The 24488-nt window shown below is 42.0% G+C and overlaps 3 protein-coding genes across 3 annotated transcripts; 2 read left to right on the top strand and 1 right to left on the bottom strand.

The window, feature by feature from the left end:
* Window positions 1-2010: 2010 nt before the first annotated feature.
* LOC308124701 (uncharacterized protein) lies at window positions 2011-4412 on the top strand. The gene is made up of 3 exons (XM_080487899.1): window positions 2011-2562; window positions 2699-2807; window positions 3727-4412. The coding sequence occupies exons 2-3, from the start codon at window positions 2704-2706 to the stop codon at window positions 4154-4156; spliced, it is 534 nt and encodes a 177-aa protein (XP_080344025.1). The 5' UTR covers window positions 2011-2562; window positions 2699-2703; the 3' UTR covers window positions 4157-4412.
* Window positions 4413-4862: 450 nt separating this feature from the next.
* Window positions 4863-6700, top strand: LOC308124102 (echotoxin-2-like). The gene is made up of 4 exons (XM_080486919.1): window positions 4863-4978; window positions 5115-5163; window positions 5625-5767; window positions 5860-6700. The coding sequence occupies exons 3-4, from the start codon at window positions 5664-5666 to the stop codon at window positions 6311-6313; spliced, it is 558 nt and encodes a 185-aa protein (XP_080343045.1). The 5' UTR covers window positions 4863-4978; window positions 5115-5163; window positions 5625-5663; the 3' UTR covers window positions 6314-6700.
* Window positions 6701-18910: 12210 nt separating this feature from the next.
* On the bottom strand, window positions 18911-23930 carry ramp2 (receptor (G protein-coupled) activity modifying protein 2). Its single transcript, XM_080487880.1, has 6 exons — window positions 23615-23930; window positions 22988-23050; window positions 22863-22892; window positions 20851-20880; window positions 20576-20753; window positions 18911-20493 (listed from the first exon to the last, which is right to left on the bottom strand). The coding sequence occupies exons 1-6, from the start codon at window positions 23772-23774 to the stop codon at window positions 20244-20246; spliced, it is 711 nt and encodes a 236-aa protein (XP_080344006.1). The 5' UTR covers window positions 23775-23930; the 3' UTR covers window positions 18911-20243.
* Window positions 23931-24488: the final 558 nt, after the last annotated feature.

Genomic DNA, 24488 nt, shown 5'->3' with positions numbered 1-24488 from the left:
GCAGCTAAACCTTCCATGGTGTCAAGATGCTGACACAACACTTCACTTTACAGTTTAATCAAGGCTGAATGGACAAAAAGAGTAAACAGGCACTCTGATGGACTCAAGAGTACTCAGCTAAATGTTGTATCGGTGCAACATCTTTTCTTGTTTGGAGCTAAGATGGACGCTGGGGCAATTTATCATGCTATTCTAATAATAAAAAAAATATACATTCCAGTGTCAGGGTGTATTTTCTGTTCTCATGCAAAATGGACTGCTGTCAGTCACGGTGTGTAAAGGGCATAATAAATGACATGAGTGAAATAAGGAGGAGATGCTGTTACTGCAGCCACCGTAATTAGATATAATTCTGTCCTCGGCGTACATTCATCATTGTCATTTCTACATTTCAAAAAGCTCAGCAAGCCATGAATGGAGATTACTGATATTATGTCCTTTTGTCACCTTCTTAATTACCTCTATACGAACTGCTCGTAGAGAGATAACTCAAGTGTGATTAGCTTTTACACACCTGCTTAATAACATAAGTTTGGCTCTGGGTGAGTTCTCAAAGTGGTGCTCATGTGTGACAAACGACGCCTGCATCGAGATCCTGAAAAGCGGAGAACGGGAAAGACACCGCTCCATGCTGGCGAGAGATGATCAGTCACTGGGGGGGGGGGGCGGACAGACAGCGTCAGGTGGGATGCGGCAACAGGAAAACAGGAATTTCAGATGGATGCCTTTTCCTTACACTTTTATTTTCCTATTAATATATTTTTGAGGATTAAATTACAGTTACAAGAAAAGCTACACATTAAAATGATCACTAATTACCTTAAATTAAACAGTGTAAAGGAGTCAAATTAAATTTACATACAAAGTCATGAGGGAATCCTACCGTCACAGGAGCAGTCACCTGTTTGATTGCGCATGGATCACAACAGCCATTAATAATATTGTCTTGAAATGTGTAAAAAAAACATTTGGACTTCCAGAATTCAAGAAGGGGCCTCATGTAGTTCATGTACCTTTAAGGTTCAGGGGCTCATCCTCCCACAATTTCCAGACCACTGATATGAAATGTGCTACATTCAGCCTGATGGTGGCAGCAGAGGAGAGGTCAAGCCAAAAGAGATTCATCTCTGTGTGCTGGTCATTTTAGGACATTTCAGACTCAGATGGGCAGGTCAAGCTTCACTTTCACAGCTGCTGTGACACGGTTTCATCCACAGCTCAATGTGATGGATCTCACTCCTTGATTCAGGACAAGAGTTTTGTTCCTATTTGTAAATATGTTAAAATATGTTAATTGGCTTCATCTTCTTTTTTTTCTAGTTTAGTTTCATCGTTGTTTGTGTGTACACAGTTGCAGTCCTCACCACTATTAGCTGTGTTATCACTATTTGAATGCTTTCATTGCGGGACCGTCCTGCTGAATACGAGATGTTTCTCTGAGATTTTCTGCCTCAGTCACTGGCAACTCATCACATAGCAAACATTAACTGACGAAGTCTGTGTAGTGCAAATGTATTTTCTTTTTTTTTTTTTTGCAAATGCATGTTTGGTGCCATCTGGTGACTTCAAGCATTTGACTTGAAGGATTTAAATCGAGTTCCAGCCGTCTGATAAATGGACTAGAACAGCTGCTATAATACTACTTGGGCTGGTTGCAGAAATAATGAACACATTGCAAAACATACCTAATTGGGCAGACCCCCGGGCCTCATAATCTTATGGATAAATATAACACTGCATCGTACCATGCTGTCTTACATAATACATTGGGTTTTTTTAAGTTACATTGAAAATAAAGGGAGTGTCTCCTCCTCCTCCTCCTCCTCCTCCTCCTCCTCCTCCTCCTCCTCCTCCTCATACTTCCTCCTCTTCCTCCTCTTTTCCATAATCCAGCAGAAGCTGTGAGAATGAGGGAGTGCAGAGTCTGGCAGTGGGTGTTGAAATGTTTGACTGATGTTGGGAGGGTCCCTCAGGAATCTGTCGTGAGCCATCACCTGCAAACAAGCAACCAGTTGAGCAATGCCTAAGAGAAGGGAGCTTCATCTTCAGCAAGACAGAACATGAAATGTTCCATAAGTTGCCTCATAAATGCATTATGGAACATTCAATCGGTCCCATTACAGCAACAGGGATGCATCTGAAATGAATGAAAAGCTATCAATCGAATGTAATATAACAGCGAGCTGAAACTAATTGAATTAAACTTATGTGAAGAATGAATTATATCATGAAGGTTTTCCTCTAGAATGGACCAAAACAATGTTCTGGACGCTCATGAATAATGTGAATGTGCCGTTAACACAAAGTCATGTTCAAATATCACAGTATTGTGGGATCACGGAAAATACTGGCCAGCCCAATGTGCTTCTTGTTGACATACGATTCCCTGTTACTTTCACAGTAGTTTCATCACAGTGGACACGCCCGTACTCGTGTCGGAGCAAACACTGTAGAGGTGCTATCACAAAAGGTGGAGGACGACTCTTTCCACCTCTCTGCGCGACCTGAGAAAGAGTGCTCGACGCCGCTGCCTTGGACAACTCAGGGGATTAACTCTAAAAGGTGAATATGATTGAGATCTGTAAATGTTTGGTTATTATTATGGAGTTTTCGTTATGTATTATTACACAACGCCTGCGTAACGCTCACTTGTTGAAAGACACCTTGTACTTATTTTTCTGTGGCGTTACTCTTGCAGCTAAGATGCCAGGAACAGCAGAGACTGTGTCAGCCACACTGACCACCAACAGAAACTGCACCATAGAAATATCCAATATCACAGCTGGATACTGCCTCATCAACCCCAAGTAAGTCTGTACTGTATTCACTGGTGTTAAAGAAGCAACATCCCTTAAATAAAGAGAAGCATTAGGGTCAGACTTCACTTTCACCTTTAAACTTATTTTGTACTGCCTGTTACAAGGTCTGGTCGCCTAAAAAGCGAAAGTCTTTTCTGTCTAACTTGTGCAAAAGCGCCGATTTCTAAGAAGAACGTAAATGTTAATTCTGCGTAGTTACACCGCACTTAATCAGTAGGAGAGACGATATCGCAAGTGACAAATGGCTTAACGTTAATAAGGAATTTGTGTTATAATTCTCCCCGCCGACTGTATTTCTCAACAATGAAATATGGGTGTTATCACTCAGAGGAAAAAAAATGTTGAGATGAATTTTTTTTTTTAAAAACCACAATGAAATATTGTCATATCATCTATTGGAATTTGTGCCGTACTTGTGCATTTATCTAGGCGTGGCAGGACAAGCCATATTTTGGATGGGTGGTTTTCATGTGTGACATTACTTTGCTGAGAACATCCACCTATCCATCATGCAGTGACACACACTGCCTCATTGCACATCGCATGCAGGTACACTCACTGTTGCTTAGAAGTCCACAGTAGTACTCCCAGTCACACTCCATCCATCAGCATAAAATGTTTCACCCTGGAAAGCCCAACACTCAAAAAGTACATCGACAACCTCCACAAAAACTTGCTAAAGTGTGTGTGTGTGTGTGTGTGTGTGTGTGTGTGTGTGTGTGTGTGTGTGTGTGTGTGTGTGTGTGTGTGTGTGTGTGTGTGTGTGTGTGTGTGTGTGTGTGTGTGTGTGTGTGTGTGTGTGTGTGTGTGTTGGGTTTTTTTTTCATTTAAAGTAAGGAAAGTGTGACATGAAAGCTGATGGATGAGCAGTGATGGCAGAGACTGATCTCCTGCTCTCTTCTTTAAGGGTCTACATGGAAAGCGGCTTCTCGCAGCACCCGCCCTCGCCCACGATTCCCATCAGCAAGACAGAAGTGTGCTCCTTCACCAAGGATGACAACACAGTGACGGGCGCCGTGGGCCTCCTGACCTACGACCTGTTCCACATGCAGAGCCGGGTCTGCTCCGAGCGCATGGCCGTCATGTTCTCCGTGCCCTTTGACCACAACTTATACAAGAACAAGCTGGCCGTGGGCGTGGTGGAGCAATCCCGCGCCTGTGACAAAAAGCTGTATGGCCAGATGTACGACGGGAAAGACCTCAGCAAATTCACCCGCTCCGAGCAGAGCGGCAACGGGCTGGAGTACAAGGCCACGTACGTGGACGTGAGGGCCACGATGTCTTCTGTGGGCAAAGCCATCGTTAAAGTGGAGCTGTATGATAAAATGGGTCGTTAGTTGTTGTTCAGCTGTCTCGCGCTCTGTTGTTTTTGTTTCCCCAGAACAAATAAACCTTATTTGATTTGACAACTGTTGTCGTCGTGAAAAACAGAACATTCAAGGGGCGGAAGACTGATTTTGCTGTCATCTGTATTTTGTGCCTGCTGAAAGATATCAATATCTGACAGCCAGTTCATTGATTCCCCATTAGCTTACTTTTCTTGGCTTATGTACATTGTACGCCGCCTTTTCTATGATTACGATAATAAAACATTCCGACTCAGACCTTGTGTGTGTGTGTGTGTGTGTGTGTGTGTGTGTGTGTGTGTGTGTGTGTGTGTGTGTGTGTGTGTGTGTGTGTGTGTGTGTGTGTGTGTGTGTGTGTGTGTGTGTGTGTGTGTGTGTGTGTGTGTGTGTGTTACTTTATGTGGATATGTTTTCATTATTACTGACAAACTGTAATCATTTTTTAGTCTCTTATCCTAATCCATCCAATTCTAATGAGTGGCAACAGATGGAATATCTGCATAGATGTTTTTTTAATCGGCACGACAGCAACATTGTTCTTCACTAGGGATCAGCTTCTCCATCGTCCTTGATTGTGTGGTATTTGAAAGGAAGGAGGTTCGAGACAGAATTAAAGTCTGAACATGTCTGCTTTTACTCACTCTGTTTACTCAATACCACAGGAATGAGAGTCCCGAACCACCTCCCTTAGTCCACCAGACATCCGTGTCCTATGTGTATTGTTGGAGAAAAAGAATGAGTGCATGATCCCAGACTGCCTCGTGGGTTGATATCCAATCTGTTGGAACCTGTCCAGCTCTGCCACAGAATAAGGTGTGGTCGTTTTTATCCCAGAGGGAAAAACATGTTCCCATAGTCCTCTCTCTTGGAAAGCTGTGTTTAAAAACAGGGTGTGGTCAGTCTATGGGAAGGGAGGGTCTTGTGGATGACGGCATATTTTCCCTTCCAGGTAGCTTCTCTCACCTGGGCTTCGGCATACCGTCAGGGTTTCTGAGCAGGTAAGTCACTCGGAGCGTCGGGACAAAAGGAAATTGATCAGAAACACTGCATAAACTGCCTCTTTAGCTCATGACTCCTCGGGGAGGCACGATTTGCAGAATGTAAAAATGTGATGAGGCAGTTGTTTGATGTGTATCTTGTGTCTGTTGATAAAAAAAAAAAGAGAAGATGATCATTTTCTCAAGTGTTTTCAGTCTAACTTCATTATTGTGCGATACGCGGGGCTGTGACTGAAGTGCTACACTCTCTCATTCAGCTGCTGCCACTCTGATTGTTCACAACCGCTTTCAAATCTCATTTGCTTGTGCTTGATTCGCGCTCGGTGGCTGTTGATGTGTGTTTTTGAAGGTCAGGGTAATGTTTAATGAGTACGTTGATTTAGCAGAAGTCAGATTCTAGACTGTAATCAGTCGGATTGTTGGGATCCCGGGTGCGTTAAAGAGGAATTCTGTTTCCACAGGCCGACGTCGAGTTTGTTTCCCAATAAAAACCTCTCAACATGACGGAGTCAGCTGAAGCTGTAGCGGCCGACGTGGACAGCAAGAGAAGTGTGACACTGGAAATCAAGAATTACACCAAGAGCTACTGCCTGGTGAACCCCAGGTACGCCCTGACTGTGCGCAGCTGAATGTTTTCCCAGCTGCATGTGTGTGTGTGAAACGACTTCTCGTGTTTGTGCGTTCCTGTGTTCTCAGGGTGCACCTGGAGAACGGCGAGACGTACAACCCGCCCCAACCCACAGTGCGTCCTCTCAAAGTGGAGGTCTGCACGTTCACCAAGGCCGGCGGGGCCACCGGCTGCGTCGGCGTCCTGACCTACGACCTTTTCGAGAAGTCACAGAACGACTACATCGAGACAGTGGTCATCATGTTCTCCATCCCCTGGGACTACAACCTCTACAAGAACTGGTTTGCAGTGGGCATAAAACCTAAAGGTGTCAAGTGCGACAAGGAGCTGTACAAACAATTGTACTACGAGAAGAAACAAAAGGAGAATCAGTTTGTCAGGGAAGAAGCAACAGGGACAGGAATCAATTATCCTGGGAAGTATCTAGATATCAGGGCCAGCATGGGTCCTCTGGGCAAAGCCATCATGAACGTGGAGGTGTGGGACAACCTGTTCACACCAGCAGGCCAGCAGACGTACTAGATCCTCCCGGTAGCCAGTATTTCCCTTCGCCTCGTGATCTAAATAACATTTCAAATACAGTCAGCATGCCTGATTTAACCAGTTGTATTGTTGCTGACAGGCGTCTGTATACCTGGGTATTACCCTCAAGCAAATCTGCTTAAGATCAGAGTTTAGTTTGCGTATAAATCCAGGCAGCAAATATCCCCCCTTTTATAGCCGAAAGCCCCTCTCTGTTTCAGAAGCGTTTGCTTTTTAAAATGGCATCTTTAGAAATGGAAATCAAAGGATGACTCACAGCAGGATGAGGGCACACAGCTTAATAAAATACACACAGAGCTTGTCTGTATTTACCTTGACACTATATTCTGAGAAATAAAATAAACCTTTTTTTTTTGGTTGAAGCTATTTGTGTGTGACTTTTCATTGAGTTTAGAAACGTGAGTGCTAAAAATAAAAGGTGTTGTGGGGGGTGGGGGTGGGGGGGGGGGGGTGAGACTGAAAAATTGGATTGCTAAATTATATGTGTTTTGTCAAATCAGCCTGAAACTGTGCAATCTTTTCTGCATTGCTATAGCATTAGACCCATTTTTACCTGTTGTAGGATTTTAGAATTTATATTTCCGCATTTACTTATCCTTGATATGTATGTACAATGGCAGGGGGTGGGCAGGTGGGTGGGTTTTACCCTGTTTTTATTTTTGGTTTTTAGCCCGTAAAGCACTTTGTGCTGCATTTTATTGTACTAAAAGTGCGATATAAATAAAGTTTGATTTGATTTCCTTTTATCATTTTCTATCTCACCTGGAGGTTGAGGAACAGCACAAACAATATGAGGGTCAGCGTGAAGCATTCTCCAGCAGGGTTTTTGTTGTTGTTGTGGTTTTTTAATGTTTGAAAAAAAAATACCACAATGACACTAAAACAACAAATTATTCCATTAAAGCAGGAGTGTCAAACATAAGACCCGTGGGCCAAAACTGGCCACCAATCTGGCCGCCAAACCACCAAGCAAATGGTAATAATTATGCGAAAACATAGATTTTTTTGTTTGTTTGTTTGTTTTTTTAAACAGGTGGACACAACACAACACTGACACCAGAGCTGAGATATTGGCATGACAGCTCGCTACCTCGTTTGTAAAGTTTTTTTGGACTGTATTTTCCACCGGTATGGTTAAAATTGACAATACATTGAGATTGTAGTCATTTTTGGCAGTAATTTGTGGTTTTTTTTTATGAAAATATAACAATTTTCATCACGGATAATCTGCGCCACAACTAATAAAACCTTAAAGTTGAAATTTCAAGGCCATTAATGCATTTTATTATTTTGTGTCTTTTTTAGTGTTTGCCTAAATGTCCTCATACATTTCTCTCCAATTACAGGCAGGGTGAACAAGCTTTGGGTGAAAACCTTCATATTGTTCCTCAGTAACTCACCACACTCACTAAAAGTTATATAACCCTTAATTAGAGAGAAAGTACAAACTTAACACGTTATCACATCATCAGAGACCTTATTTTGCTATAATTTCACAGCCAATTCCACATGGACATAACCATTAACCTCAGGAAGATATGGGCTTCTGAGAAAGGCGGAGGCTTATCATCTGCTAATTCACATCTTATAGGAAGTTATCATCTGCTGCCACTTCTATTTGCAAACCTAATACTGCCTTGCTCATTGTGTTCCCGCATTAGAGTCCTGCTGCAGCGTCGCTGTTCGAGCCACAAAGGAGCCCAGATCAAAGGTTTTGCTCACTGTCATTCTTGCATTTCCACAAAAGCCACACATGATATTGAGGTATAAATCTAAGGTCTGTTTGGGCTCACTATACCCAAAGCAGGAATTAGCCAGATGACACGTGGTCCATACAAACAGATGGTTTATAAGCGGGAACTTTTGTTCGCCACATCTTTAAAATGAAGATAAGTTTCCACACATTCCTTTCATGTTCCTGCTTTCAAGCTTCCCTCTGCGTTCATGATACCAGCACATAAGTCTGCTTTCATATTTTGTATTCTATTGTTTACTGTTGGATGTGTGTTAGTATGTACAGTGAGCATGTGGTGTGCACCTGCACATATAGATATGGATATTTCATATCACATAGATTGCATTGGGCGTTGGGTGATTTGTATTCGACGTGTGGAAAAACCTTTCAAGAGCAGTGCAGGATTAGACTTCTTAAACTGGAAACAACAGAAACCAAGGGGGAAAGCATTTTTCTGTGTGGATAAATGTAAGAAGCTCAGCCTTTGTGGAGTGAAACAGATGCTATTTACCTGCTAACAGGAGTGAGGCTACCTGCTTTCGTGTTTAAAGCTTTTGTCGAAATCCTTCCAGGGTGTAAAAAAATAAAAAAGTGAAGGGAGGGTGGATAGGTGCAGGTGTGCCGTCAAACTTCACACGCTGGCATTTCTTTTCATCTCAACAAATATCAGCTGATTACACTGAAACACCACTACAACTCAGCAGGAAGATCAACAGATATAAACAAGAGGATAATATTCCTAAAAGTCGTCCTGAAAGAAGCACCTGAAAGGCAGGAGTAGGGATATCTGACACACCTTAACTTGTTTCTTTGTTTGTTTATTAAAAGTACAGAAGTATTTCTCTGTTCATACAACAAATCTACACTGTCTTGGTAGTTTCATTTTTATCTGGTTTAAAATGGAATAGACTTTAAAAAAAAAAAAAAAAAAAGGCAAAATAACAAAGAAAACAGGAGCAGTTATCTCTGCATATCTTCCTTTTTCATTCGCACTGCCATCTGTCTTCATTTGAGTCTCCAAATGCTCCTGAAAAAAATCACTCTGTTGATACAATTTAATCTTAAAGCTCTATTAAGATCATGAAATGTACCAGTTTTAACTCTTCAGCTTTCATGTTTTGTTTAAATGTGGTCATTCTATTTACTTTAAAAGCCAGTCCTCGAACCCATGAGAGCTGTTTTGAGTCAAACTGGGAGTGTCCAAACAGAAGCAGTAAAGACGCTCAGTTGACTGCAGCACTGCCGAATCGCTGAATGTAAACAATGGCGGTTACAAACAGCTTTTATGCCACATATTCTCTTTCAGGGAGAACAAAGTCAATTCAGAAGGTACACGTTTGAGTCTTCGGCTGCAGGATATGCTCTCACAGACTGCCATCTAGAGGCCAAATATGATGTTTGCTGTCCAAAACCCACACTCTTCCACATGGAGTCAAATTTAGTGAAATGTCAAAATAATAGACTTGGTTCTGTGGGAGAGAACGAGGAAACCCCGGTGAAAAACAAGAACAGGGAGAACGTGGAAACTCCACTCATTAAAAGAATCAAAAGTCTGGAGTTGAATAGATCTGTAAACCACCATGAGGCTCTCAGCGCACATATTGAATGAACAGTAAGATTTATGATGGAACTCATTCACTGTAAATATTGTAAATGTGTCTATTGTTTGTCAGTTATTCTATGTTGTAATGTGTCTATTCTTATTACTGTCTACATCTTCTTTTTCTTCTACATTATGATCATTATAATTCTTTAATCTTCTTATCTTCATATCTTCTGTGCAATGTTGGAATAACTGAATTCCCCCATGTGAGATGAATAAAGTCTCGTCTCATCTCATCTCCCGAGATTCCACAAAAACAAAAGTCAAACATTATTATACCGTTCTGCATGTTTATGTTGCGCTCATGGACTTGTGAGTGTTATATTCTGCCAACTCTTCATAATTCCTGAAAATGATACAAGAGGGTTGAAAGTCATGTTATTCCTGGCCGGCTTTGGGAATCGCCTCAATGTGTTAGTTTGTTTTTTACGGGATCTCACAGCGTGCACAATGACAGAGGAGAGTATTGCATAACAATGCATCTGAAATGTTCTGTTTCACAGTCTCACAAGAACATTTCTGGATGCCTCCAGAAGCGAACCTCTAAATCATGTTGAATTTCAGTGGGAAAATGTGGCTATCCGTCTCCTTGTTTATAGATGTTAAACTTTATAGAAAGTGCATCACCTCACATGTTCTTTTATTTCTCCTGATTTTAAATCAGAATTTGTGTACTTGAGGGTGGAAGCAGTTTTGTTTTAGTCTTTAGCTGTGGGTCAGTTTTCTCTGGCTGATCGCTCATTTAGGCCCAGTTTGCACAACAACTTTTCAAGTTAAAATACATCGCTTCTCGTTTCCGAAAGGTTTGGCATATCGGCAATGTCTTGAAAACGATGTCTGTTTCAATGGAGGGGGCGAAACTCAACATGCGGTGCACATTTTATGTGCGTGCTTGTTTTGTCCGGTGCGCATTGTGTGCAGCTTTCATTATGAAAGGTGCAAACTATGTTTCCTAAGTTATACACATACATTTTTTTTATTACACCAATCATACCTTGACAAATATGTATAAATGCACAATAATAGTGCAAGGCTTTTTTTTTTTTTATTGCTTTGAAGTCGTCGAAACAATTTCTATAGTAAAGAGAGAAAATGCAAAGAAATACACTTTGTTGAATCGACCGCAGACCTTGAAAACTGCGTCATGTTTTATTTGAAGGGATCTTGTTCGTGTGTGTTGACGAGAGTGTGTGTGCGCGTCTGCCAGTGCGTCCAGAGGTTTTCAAGACCTTTCCAGAAACCTGAGGTGTCCTCGACTTCTCACACAGCGGATATGATCTGATGGGGAAACTTGAGGTCAATGTCAGCTCCTTTCCTCAGGGGGGCTTCTGGGTAAATATGATAGGAATCAATTAACTGAAATAATTTCTGGAGACAAAAATGAGTGAAAAAGCTTGTTAATTTTAATTCATCATCTTAACTGATCGTCTAAAATATCCTGCAAAGACATAAAATATACCAATAAATTCTTAATTAAAATACTTATATAATCCGACTGGAGACATAAGAATGCGTCTGTTCATGTGAATGTTTTATTTCATTCTCAAACTGCTCTATAGACTTGTAAGCTGCATTATTATCCTCTCCATGTGGTCTTTTAACTTCCAAACTGTACTTATGATGTTTCAATTGTATCAGAGAAAAAAGTAATGTAAAATGGCGCTTTGTATATTTTCAGAGGAGCAATTTGAAAAAAATGAAAAGAAATACACGATGGGAGTGGATTTCAGCTGCAGCTTCCTCATCCAGAGTCATGCTGCAGATTTCATGTCTTGTGTTATTTTGATATTCTGGCATCAGGCTCCTTGATGTCCTCTCCTCGTGTCAGATTGCTGCACCCTGATGTGTTTCACTTGTGTGTGATTGTCTTCACCAGCTGTCTGTGCCTTCCATTGGGCGTCTGTTTCTGTGATCGCTGCTCTAGCGAGATTGAATGAAACGCTGTATCTTCAATTTACCTCTCCTGATCTCCACGTCTTTGGGTTTTTTTTTAATTTTAGTCCAGTTTGGATTTTTGATTTACTTGATCCTAATTGAGCTTTAAAAGATGTAAAAATGTGTCAACATCAAAGGTGCAAAATTCACTTTCTAATAATTTTTCAACAGTAATAATCGTCCCCATACCTGGAATGACGCCCCAGAAGTGAAAAAAGTCTGTCATCTCTCTCCCTGGCTTGTTTCACTTTTTAAAAAGTGTGTCGCTCCAACAAGTGAATCAGAAAACAAACCCGATACAGAGTTGGGGGTGGGGGGATGTTCAGCCAATCACAATCAAGGTAGGCCCTCCCTTTCACCCTCCCACTATTAGGAAGCTCTGCTCTGCCACATTGCACCACGAGATGAAGTACTTCCTCCTCTTCCCAAGATGGGCATGTGTGGGCGGAGCCAGTCCAGCTCACACAGACACAGCAGATTCTGAATGCAGCTCATATGATCCAATATTCAAATGGAGGAAAATCAAGGAAAAGCCGGATTTGAGGCAATAAACTTTGAATACAATGTTTTTGGACCAACGAGACCCATGTGAAGTTGTTGAAAAGATGGATAATATGACTTCTTTCTTCAAGTTATTCTGATTGTAATATGAACCAGCCGACTGTATTTCTGAATTCCAGCTTCGTTTGTAGAAATGTTTTCTGCTTTTGGCGATGTAAATATTCAAATAATGCCGTGGTGTGCATGTATAGTACCAGTGTTTCCACAAGTCGACAGAGCCTGAGCTTTTCCAGAAAGTTGCGTTTTACTCCGTGCACATGGCGACGGATTGGGAGAGTTTTAAAAAAGTTCCACCTTCGGAGCTGCTTTGAAAAAGCTGAGTTTTTGCTCCGAGCAATGCTGTTGTGTAAATAGACATACAAAACGCGACGAACGTTCGGTTTTCATTTGAAAACGTCCTGTAAACGGGGCCTTAGTGGAACAGTTATGTAAACAATGTTTTCAGTTACCGGTCCGGAACTTGAGATCAAAGCTCCTTTCCCTTGAAAACACTGTAAACAGGGACTTAGTCAGTCGGGGATGAGGGAGCTGATCGAATTAAATTGAAAGGAAATAAAATTGAATTGAATGTTTGTAAGTCTAATGAGGTCAGCTGAGATGTGGACATCAAGAATTTTGAAGCTCTCCACCCTCTGCCTCCTGGCCAAGTGTTCAATGTGCCTCCATTCCTTGATCTCTGTCTTGCATCGTATTGAAGAGGCAGTAGGAGAGCGGCCTGAATACACTCCCCTTTGGATTCACGGTATTCAGAATGAGCGTGGATGATGTTTGATGTCCCATTCAGACCATCGTACGAGAGATAATCAGGCTATTTTCATAGATAGACGGTGCTTGTTAATCAGTCTGCAAACCAACAATGCAAACACCTCCACAATGCCGTTCCATAAAGGGACTATAATCACTGTTTATATGCTAACAAACGATCAACACTTGCATGAGAAAAGAGACTCTCAGAGGAATGACCTCACAGAAAAATAATGAACCATCTGCTGTCTCTCCCATGTGGAGCTTTCCACTGACTCTTCATTCAGGATTTGGGTTTTCCAGCCTGCTTGATTTGTCATTTTCCATATATTCAGCATTCTTCACCTGTGGACACTTGTATCTGTATCTGTCATTCATGGTCAGCTGAAACACACTTCACCCATCTCCTCACTCAAGTTTTCAGCTGGCAGGGGAACGTGGCTGCTCATGCTCTGTGTATCTTTGGAGTTCATTCTGACTGATCGAGCAGCAGTGTTGATGTCAGACCTACTTGAATATACAGTGATCTGCTGCCAGCTTGATGTCAGCCAGCTGAAGGGTCAGCTCTGACACAGCAGTGCCAGCTGCCTGGCTGTCATACAGCAAAGTAATTACTCATGTCACACTGAATGACTCGCTTCGACGGGTGCAAGTTTTTAATTTTCCTCAAATCTGGCAAAATTCTATTGTGTCTATTGTGTGCTATGTCCCGGTGAACCAACTCTTCAAGCATGTGATGCAAACTGATTTTTGTGCAGAATAAAATCCACAAATCAATAAGTTGCAAATGAATTGACAATAATTTTGGCAAGGAGAACTTGCAAGAACTCTCCTTTATTTCAGCCAGCTGCGGGAGTTCATCTGCTGTCACTAATACTTTTGAATGCTCAATATGGAGCTGTGAAGCTGACGATGTTGGCCACCTTGGATGCCAAAGTCCTGCAGCCACACCGCTCAGTTGTGCCAAGCAGCAGTCGATACAAAGATGTCCATACCTGCAGTCCTGCCAGCAGCTGCTGCCAAATCTCTGGGACATAACAAACCTCAGATCCCGCGGTGAGGAGACCCACGGGCTCCCAAACCCAGAGCCAAAATCCTCCACCTGCAACCAGGGATTCAGCTGCTTGGTCACTCCTGCAAGGTGGAGGTGAGGCTCGCGGCCCCCTGATGGCCCGCTGAGGTATTGCAGGTTTGAAGTGAGGGGTCATTTACAATAAGTACATAAAACGTCTGCAGTATTTAATTGTATTATATTGGTATAGCAAAAAAAACAACAACATTAAAGCTCTTAATACAGGGGTATTTCATTCTTTATTCATCTGCAGACTGTGCACATCACTTCTTGTATGTGTACCAGGTAAATGTTATTTATATACACACACACACATACACACACACACACATACACACACTGTACAGGGTGTGGTGGTGGGAGGGTCACCTCAGTTTACGTGGTAAAACTTTGAGTCCCTCATGAAAAAGGTTGTGAACCACTGTTGTACATCACCATGTAGTTGCAAAGAGCTTCAGCCATTGTTGTGTAAACCTTTCTCCTTTTGCTTCTATGAGCAACTCAGTGCACCATCTTGCCACCCACCTCCAGCGTCAGCAAGATGAAAACATCACTCAGCCCTCACGTTCATCTCGTAGATGAGAGTCTACTACATAGAGTCAAACATGAGTGAACATTTTGTGTAATTTAATAATAACTTGCTATATCAGTCTCAAGACTAAAACATTTATCTTTTCCAATGATGCATATACTACCTCTTTTTAAAGGTTTGAGCAGGCATTCCCACCTGTATTTCCCTTCTTTGTTCCTGTTTTTTCAATCAGCCTTTATGCTGTCATATTTTACAGAACAAAACACGGTGTCTCTGGGGGACTGGTGACACGCTCTCTGATCCATTTCAGAGCGTAATCCCAGCCCCAAAGCTTCAAGACAGCCCGCTTCAGTGTCAGCTCAGATCCTTGAGACTGAGGCCCATGGGACTGCATTCATATCAACTGATTTATGTAAGTTAAATCATCTCAGTGTGTTACGTAACTGCGCTGTGGGATAGCTGGAAGACCAGAAAATAACCTTTTGGCCCCGTATAGTGCTTTCAACCATTCCTGGTGATAGCACACTTCACAGTGCGACCAAAAGATGCCCAGATATGTCTGAGTAGCCTACTTTACATTGTCAGCTACCGTATCTGACATGTTTGTGCTGTGAGACAAAATGAATACAACCAGAGGAAGTTGGTTTCATGCATTCATTTTGTTGGTTTGACTTCCTGGAGGACGAGCTGGAGGTGCAACAAAGTTGCTCAGACACTTTTCATCGGAGTCACACGATAAGTTGATCACGTTTGAACAATTTAGATTATTTTTGAAAGCCCAATCTCAAGACAAAGATACCGTGCAGAGATTATTAGCTTCTTTTTTTTTATAGTTATTACATAACCTTATTAAGGTTACACCCATGCTTATAAGCCTGCCTTTATGGTAAATTGAAGCTCCACACTATTACTGCCAATTGCACAGTAAGTAGGCCTACTAAATCATTGTAAAGCTGAATGTCAATAAATATAATTGGATGTTAAACTAAAGATTAAAAGGCACTTTACGGATAGGAAGCTTTTTAAAATCTGTATGATACACAGACACCTAATTCTGATTCAAATATATTTAAAACTGGATTATGTAACTCTTTTTGATGAGACTGAGTCAACAACACTCATCATAACATCCCTTCCTGTGTTCTCTTTAAAAAAAAAAGACAAACTGTAATTATAAAGCCCCTGTCAACATCAAACTGTCCTCAATGTGTTATTAGGATATGGAAATGCGGAGTTATCTACTGAATAAATTCAGAAATAGTGAACATGATGTGAAATCAGAACATTGGATAAAGCTATCATAGCAGGTATTAAAGACAGACCATCGCAGAAGGAAGGTTCTGCTCTCTTAACATTATCACTGGATGATAAAATAAGTAACTGAAATGAGTAACTATATCTCATCAAACCTTTTACTGTGGGATGCATCCATTTATCTTTTGAACAATACGTTTACAAAACTGTAACTCTCCTCTGTCTCCTCCCCTCCTCTGCCAGTAACCGCGGCTTCACTGTGAAACAAAATTGTTCTCTGATTGCAAAGAAACCCAATGTAGCTCTGTGCGTCATTGGGGCATAAATCGAGGCATCCTTTGCAACGTAAGGCCTTTTCCACAGAGAGTTTAGGGACGGCTGCCGGGGCCATCCCTTCTTATATGAAGAACAGGTCGTTTGCGGGAGGAGCCTCAGGTTGTGGGCCTATTTTCCTACTCAAATGATGTACAATTATACGTGCAATAGCACGCTTTGCACAGGTCGAGACTCCACGTTGTACACAAAAAATTCAAAACAGATAGATTTGTGACTGAATGAGGCATTCATACAGCTAGAAATCAGGATAGATTCCAATCCTATTTTCCAGTTTGGATTGTCCCCAAGCAGGTAAAAAAAATATTTTTTTTAAAAAACGACATGGCCATCATCATCAGTGCTGTCAGGGTACAAGAAGGAGACAAACAAACTTGTCACCACATAAATCAACCAAGAGGTGGATGAAAAGGAACTCAGGCAGTAACAACAATATTTGTTTTCTGCTGTTAAAAACTCTGACAATTCGTCCAACTGTTGCCGTGAACCTTTCTATCTACAAACAGCAGGTCTGTTCCACTGACGTGGTGAAAGGGAGTGCTGGAATTATTACCTGTGAGAACAAGCAAAAGTATTCTGAAAATGACTTAATTATGCGTGGGGCAAGCCCTCAACTTAGCTTTTAGCAAAAACCAGAGTCAGTGTGTTTTTAGGTTCAAGTTTTAAACTTCTATTACTTCATCACCTCTTCTGGGATTGAAGAGAAGAAGCTGCAATTAAAAACATTTTCTTCAACCAGTCAGTTTTGAGATTGTTGCTAGGTTTTCTTCCATAACATGCTGATGTTCCAGACATGTCATCAACAAATAGATCATTTTTATGCAAAGTGATATATAAGACAATATTATGTTCACCTCGTTGATCCCTTCTGACAAGTTTTTACACCTAACAAAACATGATATAATTAGTTTTTTTTATAACCTAATTTAAAACACAAACTTTAAAGCCTCAATTCTACAAACATAAAAGTAAATCCAATATCTTTTACATCTTTTATACTTTGTTGTTATTAATAAGACTTCAAAATGGCATCAAACTAACTAAAAGAGACAGTAAGAGAGACGACGCTGCTTCCACTGTGGCCGTGAACGTGGCCACCATGACCGCTCTGCTGGAGAATCACCGAGCATCCCTCTCTGTGGAAGTTAAATCGCCCATAACATCACTCCAGATGAAGATGGATCACATTCAAACAACGTTCACAGACCACCGACACCGCTTGACCTCCCTCAAAGACAACGTGAAGCAGCTCCGTGACAAGATGGACGCGCTGGAGACTGAAGGTGCAGCTATGGAGCAGCATGACAACAAGTTATAGGCTAAAAGAGTCGATTTTGAATTGAAACATAACATAAGAATAGCAAGAGAATAATCGGATTTCCTGAATCAATTGAAGGGCCAAACCAACGCAATTTTTCTCCAAAATGCTAATGGGGCTCCTCGGTGGCAATGTCGTACCGTCACCCCGGAGCCCTAACTGCCAAGCCAGCGCCCGGAATCAAGCCAAGAGTGGTCATTCTCCACTACCGGGCAAGGGAGGCAATCATCCAGGAGGCCCGAAGGCACAGTTGTTGAAAAGTACAGACAACTCACCAGAGCAGTTTCACAATTGGCTGTTGTTTTTTTTTTACCAGAATTGGTACCACATAGGCCTCGTTCACACTGCTTTGAGGAGAGGGGGTGGCTGTGTTGTGTCATTTGGGTTATGAAAAGCACAAAATGCTGACACTTTCAAACCTTTAGGTACTGTAAGCTGCCGGAAATTGAAAAATAAATTATAATTATATTCTAACTAAAACAAATAATCAAAATGAATGTTACGTTCATTTCCATTGAGCCTTGGGTAGGCGCTGCCTACCCTGCCTACCATGACTGCACATCACTGCACGTTACCATGTTTAAACATAACCTACTCTGACAAACGTTTAGATGCTGTTAATCAAGAGGGGAACTTGCAGGAGGAAAGAATGTCCTGTTGGTGACATCATGATTTCAGCATCGTTGCTTCGCTTTGAATTTCTTTACGCAGTGTTGAAGTAATCTATGAATAAAAAATACTGCTCAGGGTTCCAAACTGACCAGTGTGTTGGGATAAAGCTGTGCGTGACAGTATACCATGAAGCCACTAGAGGGCAAAGTTTCCCGATATAAGACATTTAAAATCTCGCGTGCTTCATATTGACTGTGTTTACTGACTACATATGTGAAACGAATCATATAATCTAACTTAAAAAATAAAAAAAAAACATCAATATTGTTTGCACGGCCACGGTTTGCATCATGGCTTTGAAATGGTGTCTGGTCTGCTTTAACAAGGAGTAACTCAAAATGGGATGAGATCAGAAATAGGGGGGGTGGGGACGCAGATGACCCTAAATCTACAGAGGAAGAAGGTCACCGAACACATTTTCCTACCCAGCAAACACGCACACACACTCACACAAGTGTGGGCCCACCCTGCAGTGTTGCGTGTGCCAGATGAGGGTGTGATACATGACTGCTGTCACTGCTTCCTTCTCTACATCAGTACTTGTGCAGCATAGCAACTGCACAGCAATATACTGCACGCTGAAGATACAGTGAAACACTACCTGAGGCAGGAAGCATTTCCATCTGCATTGCACTCGAGGGACAGGAGTGTTTAATCAAATACTGACAAAGGTGAAAGGGTACGTGCACCAGTGATGTCGCAACTCTGTTAATATATCTTTGTGGAGGTGAGCCGGACTTCACACAAAGCTTTCTTTATCATGAGATCCTTCACTCCAATGTCCAGATAGGTAAAAAGAAAAGGAAACATTCAACAGTTCAACAATAGTTTTTTAATGCTTTAAAATAAAAATTAAAAAAAAGGATATAAAAATGTATACAGTCCATGGTGTGAGAACAGGCAGGATGAGCTCTCTCGGACTACACAGTAAGTCCACTTCATCCTGACAATAGCAGAATATAACAAGTATATAAATACAAGTCTGAAAGCACCGGCAGTGGCTTTGTCGTCATTTAAAACTGAACAGTACACAATCATATCATCATGATTCAAGCAAAAGATAGCACTTTTATCTTTCTGTCTTTGCTCAGTGTTTATCTCTACGCTGCACGGACAATTCCAATGTCTTCTGTCTGGATGGAAACAAACTTTCCTCCAATCACATTATGATTGCCATTGTTTGCATGGTCAAAAATAGAAAAGGTTTTTTTTTGTTTTGGTTTTTTTTGGCGCACCCACTCATTGTGTCCCAGCTGTGACCTCTGACCCCAAACCTTCCATATGCCATGACTCATATAACCAGATCCATGCATTAGACCGTGCTCATTTTCCTGTCCTCCCTACACACACACACACACACACACACACACACACACACACACACACACACACACACACACACACACACACACACACACACACACACACACACACACACACACACACACACACACAGCAGACCCCTGTCATGGCTCAAACATGGACACCTTTATCCAATTCCGACGTGAAAACAGTTGAGCTCACACACGTCGTCTCCACACTCTCTGATTTGTAGCTCAATGCAGAGTCGAGTCTGTCCACAAGAAAACAAGGTTGAGTGAAGTGAGCAGTACAGTAAATAAAAACTACTTTGTCTTTTATCAGCACAAGCTAGTATAAGAGATGCGTCAACACAAGAACATTTTACCGTCTCCTTTGCAAGCTGCACAGCTTTTTGTCAACAAAACCCTGAACACCCCTGGAGGAGTGGAGCTCTGCTTTCTGAACATTTGGTGCACACTGGAAGTGAGCACTACGTCAAACCATCATCACCTCTCAGGTGATCAGCTGAGTGAACACAAACTCTTTGTCACGGCCATTTTGTGTTAATAAGATAGTAAAAGGCAGATTTTGCCACAGTGACTCTCTATTAGTCTCCGGACATTTGCTGTCAAACAGCAATGATTGTGTCTCTTGGCTCTCTGTTGTTTCGTCCAAATCGATTCAAAGTTGGAAAAAAAAAAAAAAAAAAAAAGGTTTTGAAGCACAGGTTGGAGAAATCCAGACCTCTCTGAGGTCACTGGTGAGATGAAAGCAAGGCAGCAGTCTGTGTGTAAACAAGCGGTCCTCAGGGTGGGAGGGACGGGCGGGGTGTAGGTCAGTCTGGATCATCAGGAGCTCCCGTCCCCGTTTTTGGTCTTGAGGACCACCAGGCTAACCATGATGGGGATCAGGCAGATGGGCGTGATCACCAGAGCAAAAATGATGGCTGGCGGTGGGTCGCTCAGCTCTTCTGATGGACAGTCCTTGAAAAACTTGGAGTGAATGTCCACAAAGGTCTGTTCCACCAGACGGTTGGGCCATGGGATCAGGAGACAGTCAGACATCTCCTCCGTGCAAAGGCTCAAGTTGCTATACAAACTGGAGAAAGACGCAACATTTAGCAGTGACGATGTTTACAGCAATAAATGATGAGTTGTGGAGATAAGCGCACGCTGCTCACCTGTTCACATTTCTCCAAATGCACCAGTCAGTGCTGTTCAGCGATGCCATGACTTGCTCGAAGTTGGACAGGCACAAATGTTCAAACAGGCTGGAAAGGCACTCCATTGTCGGTGCAGCATAGAACTCATCACAGACGTTACAAATGCCCATACAACGGTGAGAATTATTTCCACAAGCTGCATTAAAACAGCCCGAGAAAGAAAAAAAAAGCAGAAGAGATAAATTAGTAATTGGCCTAAAAGTTCTATGATATTCAGTCAAATTATCACTTACTAAACGATAAGGCAGACTTTCCAGTAACATCTGAAAGAGGAAGAGAACAGGAATTTGAATAGTAAAAACTCTCAACGCTAAACATTGGCTGCTTCTTTAAGTAGCAATGAGCAATGAGCACAATGAGGAGTTCTGTCACATGTAACTCATAAACTCTTTTCACGTTACAAGCACTGAGGCACTGAGGCACTGAGGCACTGAGGCACTGAGGCACTGAGGCACTGAGGCACTGAGACACTGAGACACAGAGACACTGAGACACTGAGACACAGAGACACTGAGACACTGAGACACTGAGACACTGAGGCACTGAGACACTGAAACACTGAGACAGGCATTCACAGCTGTAGAAGGGAGACCACACACTCACCAGAGAGAAAGGAGAGGAATACCCCAACGAAACCAAGCGCTCCCATCATGTCAGACAAAATGAGTCAAGGTGCCTCTTCCCCAGCTGATGAGCATGTACACTAAAGCTGAATCTACTGGACTGTGTACGGCGAGGCATAACAGGAAGCCGGACAGGATGGAAGAGATGCAGTGTAATCTTCGGTTACCAGATGTCCAAACAATGTTACCCGCGGTTACCAGATGTTCTTCGAAGATCTGTCTGATGGCCCTGCGCCTTGGCAGCAGCTCTTCCCCTCTCCAAGACACGTTTCTTTAAGTTGTCCTTCCTTTTTTTTTTTTTTTTTAAAGGGGTGGAGGCAACAGAGATTGTCCTCTCCATTCTCCCAAATAAAAGGGAGCACACCCAAGCTGGGGCTGGACTCACATCTGAAAACCCTTTACTCTTTGACTCTTGTTCTGCTTTTTAGTCTCAGTTTCTCACAGTCGAAGGCCTGGCCAGCTCACAGCATGTGATTTATTTGCCTTTTGGGCTGCCTCTGCCAAATAGGAAACATAAGTAAACATTTAGGGCTTAGCTTTTTGGGGTGGACGTAATCATGACTCTGCAGGGTGTGCTGCACAGACAGCCACGATTTCATATTTAGGTTAATTTTGTCAAACATGGAACAAGTTGCCAGCGAGCTCTGTTCTCGTAAAAAAAAAAAAAAGAAACAAAGTCTCGACTATAAGTGTGGGAACCTTTGCTTTTTTTTAATATGAGAACCTTATGAGTATAAAAAAAGTTTCTTGTATTTCACCTCATGCCATTTTGAAAAGTAGTGCAAACAGAGGAGGCCTCATTGTTTGGGCATTTAAAAATTAAAAAGGAGGATCTCGGGTTCATGTTTTTCTCACGACCATCCTGTTAATTTATGTCATTGAATCCACACGTTGGGCCTCTCACAACATCTGTTTGCCGAGCAGCATTTTGATTTAGTAATGACAACAGGAAATGTGTCTTTTCAGCAGAGGAGGAGCTCAGAGTTTGGGGGGAGTTGGCAGGGGTAGGAGGTGGGGTGGGTGGAGTGGGGGGGTGGGGGTGGTGGGGGGGACTGTCAGGGAAAGAAGGAAAAAAAAAAAAAGGGAAGGCACAGGATGAGGAACAGCGAAAGGGGCGCCGCTCCAAAGTTCCAGTTGTTTCACAACTCCGAGTTCATGCGTTGATCACGGACGCTGCATGGGGTGAATGACGAACAAATTCAGGAAGAGAAGCCAGGTGGGGTCTGCTTATAATGAGGTTCCAGTTAACCTTCAACCCCAAACCATTATGAGCCTCACGTCTACTGCTGCGCACTCCTCGGTGGTGGAGACCTCCCTGGGAGTTTATCTTGGATCCTCACGATAACACACACAAGGAGATGTCTTGGCAGCGTGCACCATCTCTGAGCTGTGTTTTCTGGGTTTGTCAGTTCCAGGCCAAGCAGAAAAGGTTTCGGGAAGCCGTCCAAAACAATCCCCCAGTGGATACAATTGTTTAATCACTACTTGGAACTGTAACGTACGTACAATCCGCTGAATGAAGAGAGTTGGATTAAGTAAAAAACCTGGATGTTTTAATCTAGTAGCACGACAGAGACATGGAGCTATCAGCTATACATGATAGAAAAGAGATGTAAATTTACCGTCAGCCGTCAGCGCTGTTGAGTGATAACCTGCAGATCAAAGCTTTCAGGTTAGTCAAAATACTGTCTTTCATCTTATAGACGGATGTAGATACAGATAAATATGATATTTAAAAAGCACATACCTATTGTCGTGGCAGGTTGGACTGTTACCTTTTCATTGAGGAGGCCAACCGCTGATGAGAATCCTGGGAATTAAAGAAAAATAGAACAAAAAAATTGTGAATAAGTAGTAAAAATTTGCAGTAAATCAGAGATTAAAGTGATTTTTATGAGAAATCCTTGCCGTTGTGAGCGTGGAGGTAAGGGAAATAACAGTAAGCTATAGGGAGTGAACAGTGCATCCTCCCTTTGTCTCCCACTGCTGTGAGGAAGTCTTAATATATTTAGCCACAGGACATTTAGACATATCACATGTTTGTTTGTTTTTTTAAATACAAAGCTACCAAACAATAGCAACTGTATGGATTATAAATACATCAAAATGTTGCATTTGCGATCATAATATTGTTGCAAGGCGATACACAATCCTCGTTTTAATTAAACATTTGATCAAAATCACTCTACGACCCCTAAATCAACCTGTTGAAGTGTAAAACTCAATCATGAGACCGGGCTAAGCTCCTTTTCTAAAAGCTTCTCAATTACTGAGACTTCCAAAGAATTCCTCCTGAGAGGTGAGCAAGAGGGCACGCAGAGCCGTTATTTCAGAGGAGCACAAGGAAGGGACAGTGTAAATCCTCCTTACTTACCCCAGATGAGAAGAGTCACAAAACACCCAGAGAGCAAGAGTGAGAATCTGGTGACTGTCATTGTGTCTGACAATGCTCTGCTCGTCTTCCCCGGTGGGTGAGGATTACATATCTCAACCTTTTTGCAGGAAGGCTCTATAAAACAACAGGAAGTCCTCATTTCCTAGTATGGGCGGCTTCACCAAACGGGGCATCCAGCCTCTGATAATGTTAGGACCACTGTGGCCCATTGGTGGAACAATACCATCTCTCTCCCTCTCCCTCTCTCCCTATCTCCCTCTCTCTCTCTCTCCCTCTCTCTCTCTCTCTCTCTCTCTCTCTCTCTCTCTCTCTATATCTCCATCCCAATCTTTGTTTTCAAACAGAAGTGGAGAAGTTGGAGGAGCCCCACCTCTTTACTTTTTTTTTCATTTCTCCCGTCTCCCTCCACCTTTGCTTCAGGATCTGATCAATCCAGACAATACTTTGATTGCAGAAATAAGCTCATTGAGCAGTAGTTTTATAAATCTTGAGAGATTTCATGTATTTTTTTTACACTTTTATTGGATTGGAAACCTGGAACAGAAAAGTCAATACAATTCAGTTGTTTTTATATCTTTCAAGACCCTGGCAGAGCTCTCGTCAAACTTTAGCTGTAATCAGGAAGCAAATTGTCGTCATATGGAAGATCTATCCCTTGTTTAGTCAATGTCTCCCTTTTTTTTATACATCACAGAGGGATACATTGGCTATACAATATTTGTAATTATAGCAAAGCTGTGTACTCACACATGAAGAGTGGTGCTCATAAGATTCAATTACAATTTTGCATGTACTATGTTGTAAATATTGGTTAATTTCAGACTTCTTCGGGAATTTTAACAGATTCTGTTGT

Source organism: Lipophrys pholis, assembly GCF_963383615.2.
Source record: "Lipophrys pholis genome assembly, chromosome: 19".
NCBI classification, from domain to species: Eukaryota; Metazoa; Chordata; class Actinopteri; order Blenniiformes; family Blenniidae; genus Lipophrys; species Lipophrys pholis.
The sequence above is the reverse complement of the archived record's forward strand: the minus strand, read 5'-3'. Positions and strand labels throughout refer to the sequence as shown.

Bases quoted from the DNA above. Each gene is read 5' to 3' on its own strand.
- ramp2 (XM_080487880.1), bottom strand. From the start codon at position 23,774: ATGAGGACTTCCTGTTGTTTTATAGAGCCTTCCTGCAAAAAGGTTGAG. The intron at 22,893-22,987 runs GTATGTGCTTTT...TTTGATCTGCAG, and splicing joins CCAACCTGCCACGACAATAG to GTTATCACTCAACAGCGCTG. The intron at 20,494-20,575 runs GTGAGCAGCGTG...GTCTTTCTCCAG, and splicing joins ATTTGGAGAAATGTGAACAG to TTTGTATAGCAACTTGAGCC.
- LOC308124102 (XM_080486919.1), top strand. From the start codon at position 5,664: ATGACGGAGTCAGCTGAAGCTGTAGCGGCCGACGTGGACAGCAAGAGA. The intron at 5,768-5,859 runs GTACGCCCTGAC...CTGTGTTCTCAG, and splicing joins TACTGCCTGGTGAACCCCAG to GGTGCACCTGGAGAACGGCG.
- LOC308124701 (XM_080487899.1), top strand. From the start codon at position 2,704: ATGCCAGGAACAGCAGAGACTGTGTCAGCCACACTGACCACCAACAGA. The intron at 2,808-3,726 runs GTAAGTCTGTAC...CTCTTCTTTAAG, and splicing joins TACTGCCTCATCAACCCCAA to GGTCTACATGGAAAGCGGCT.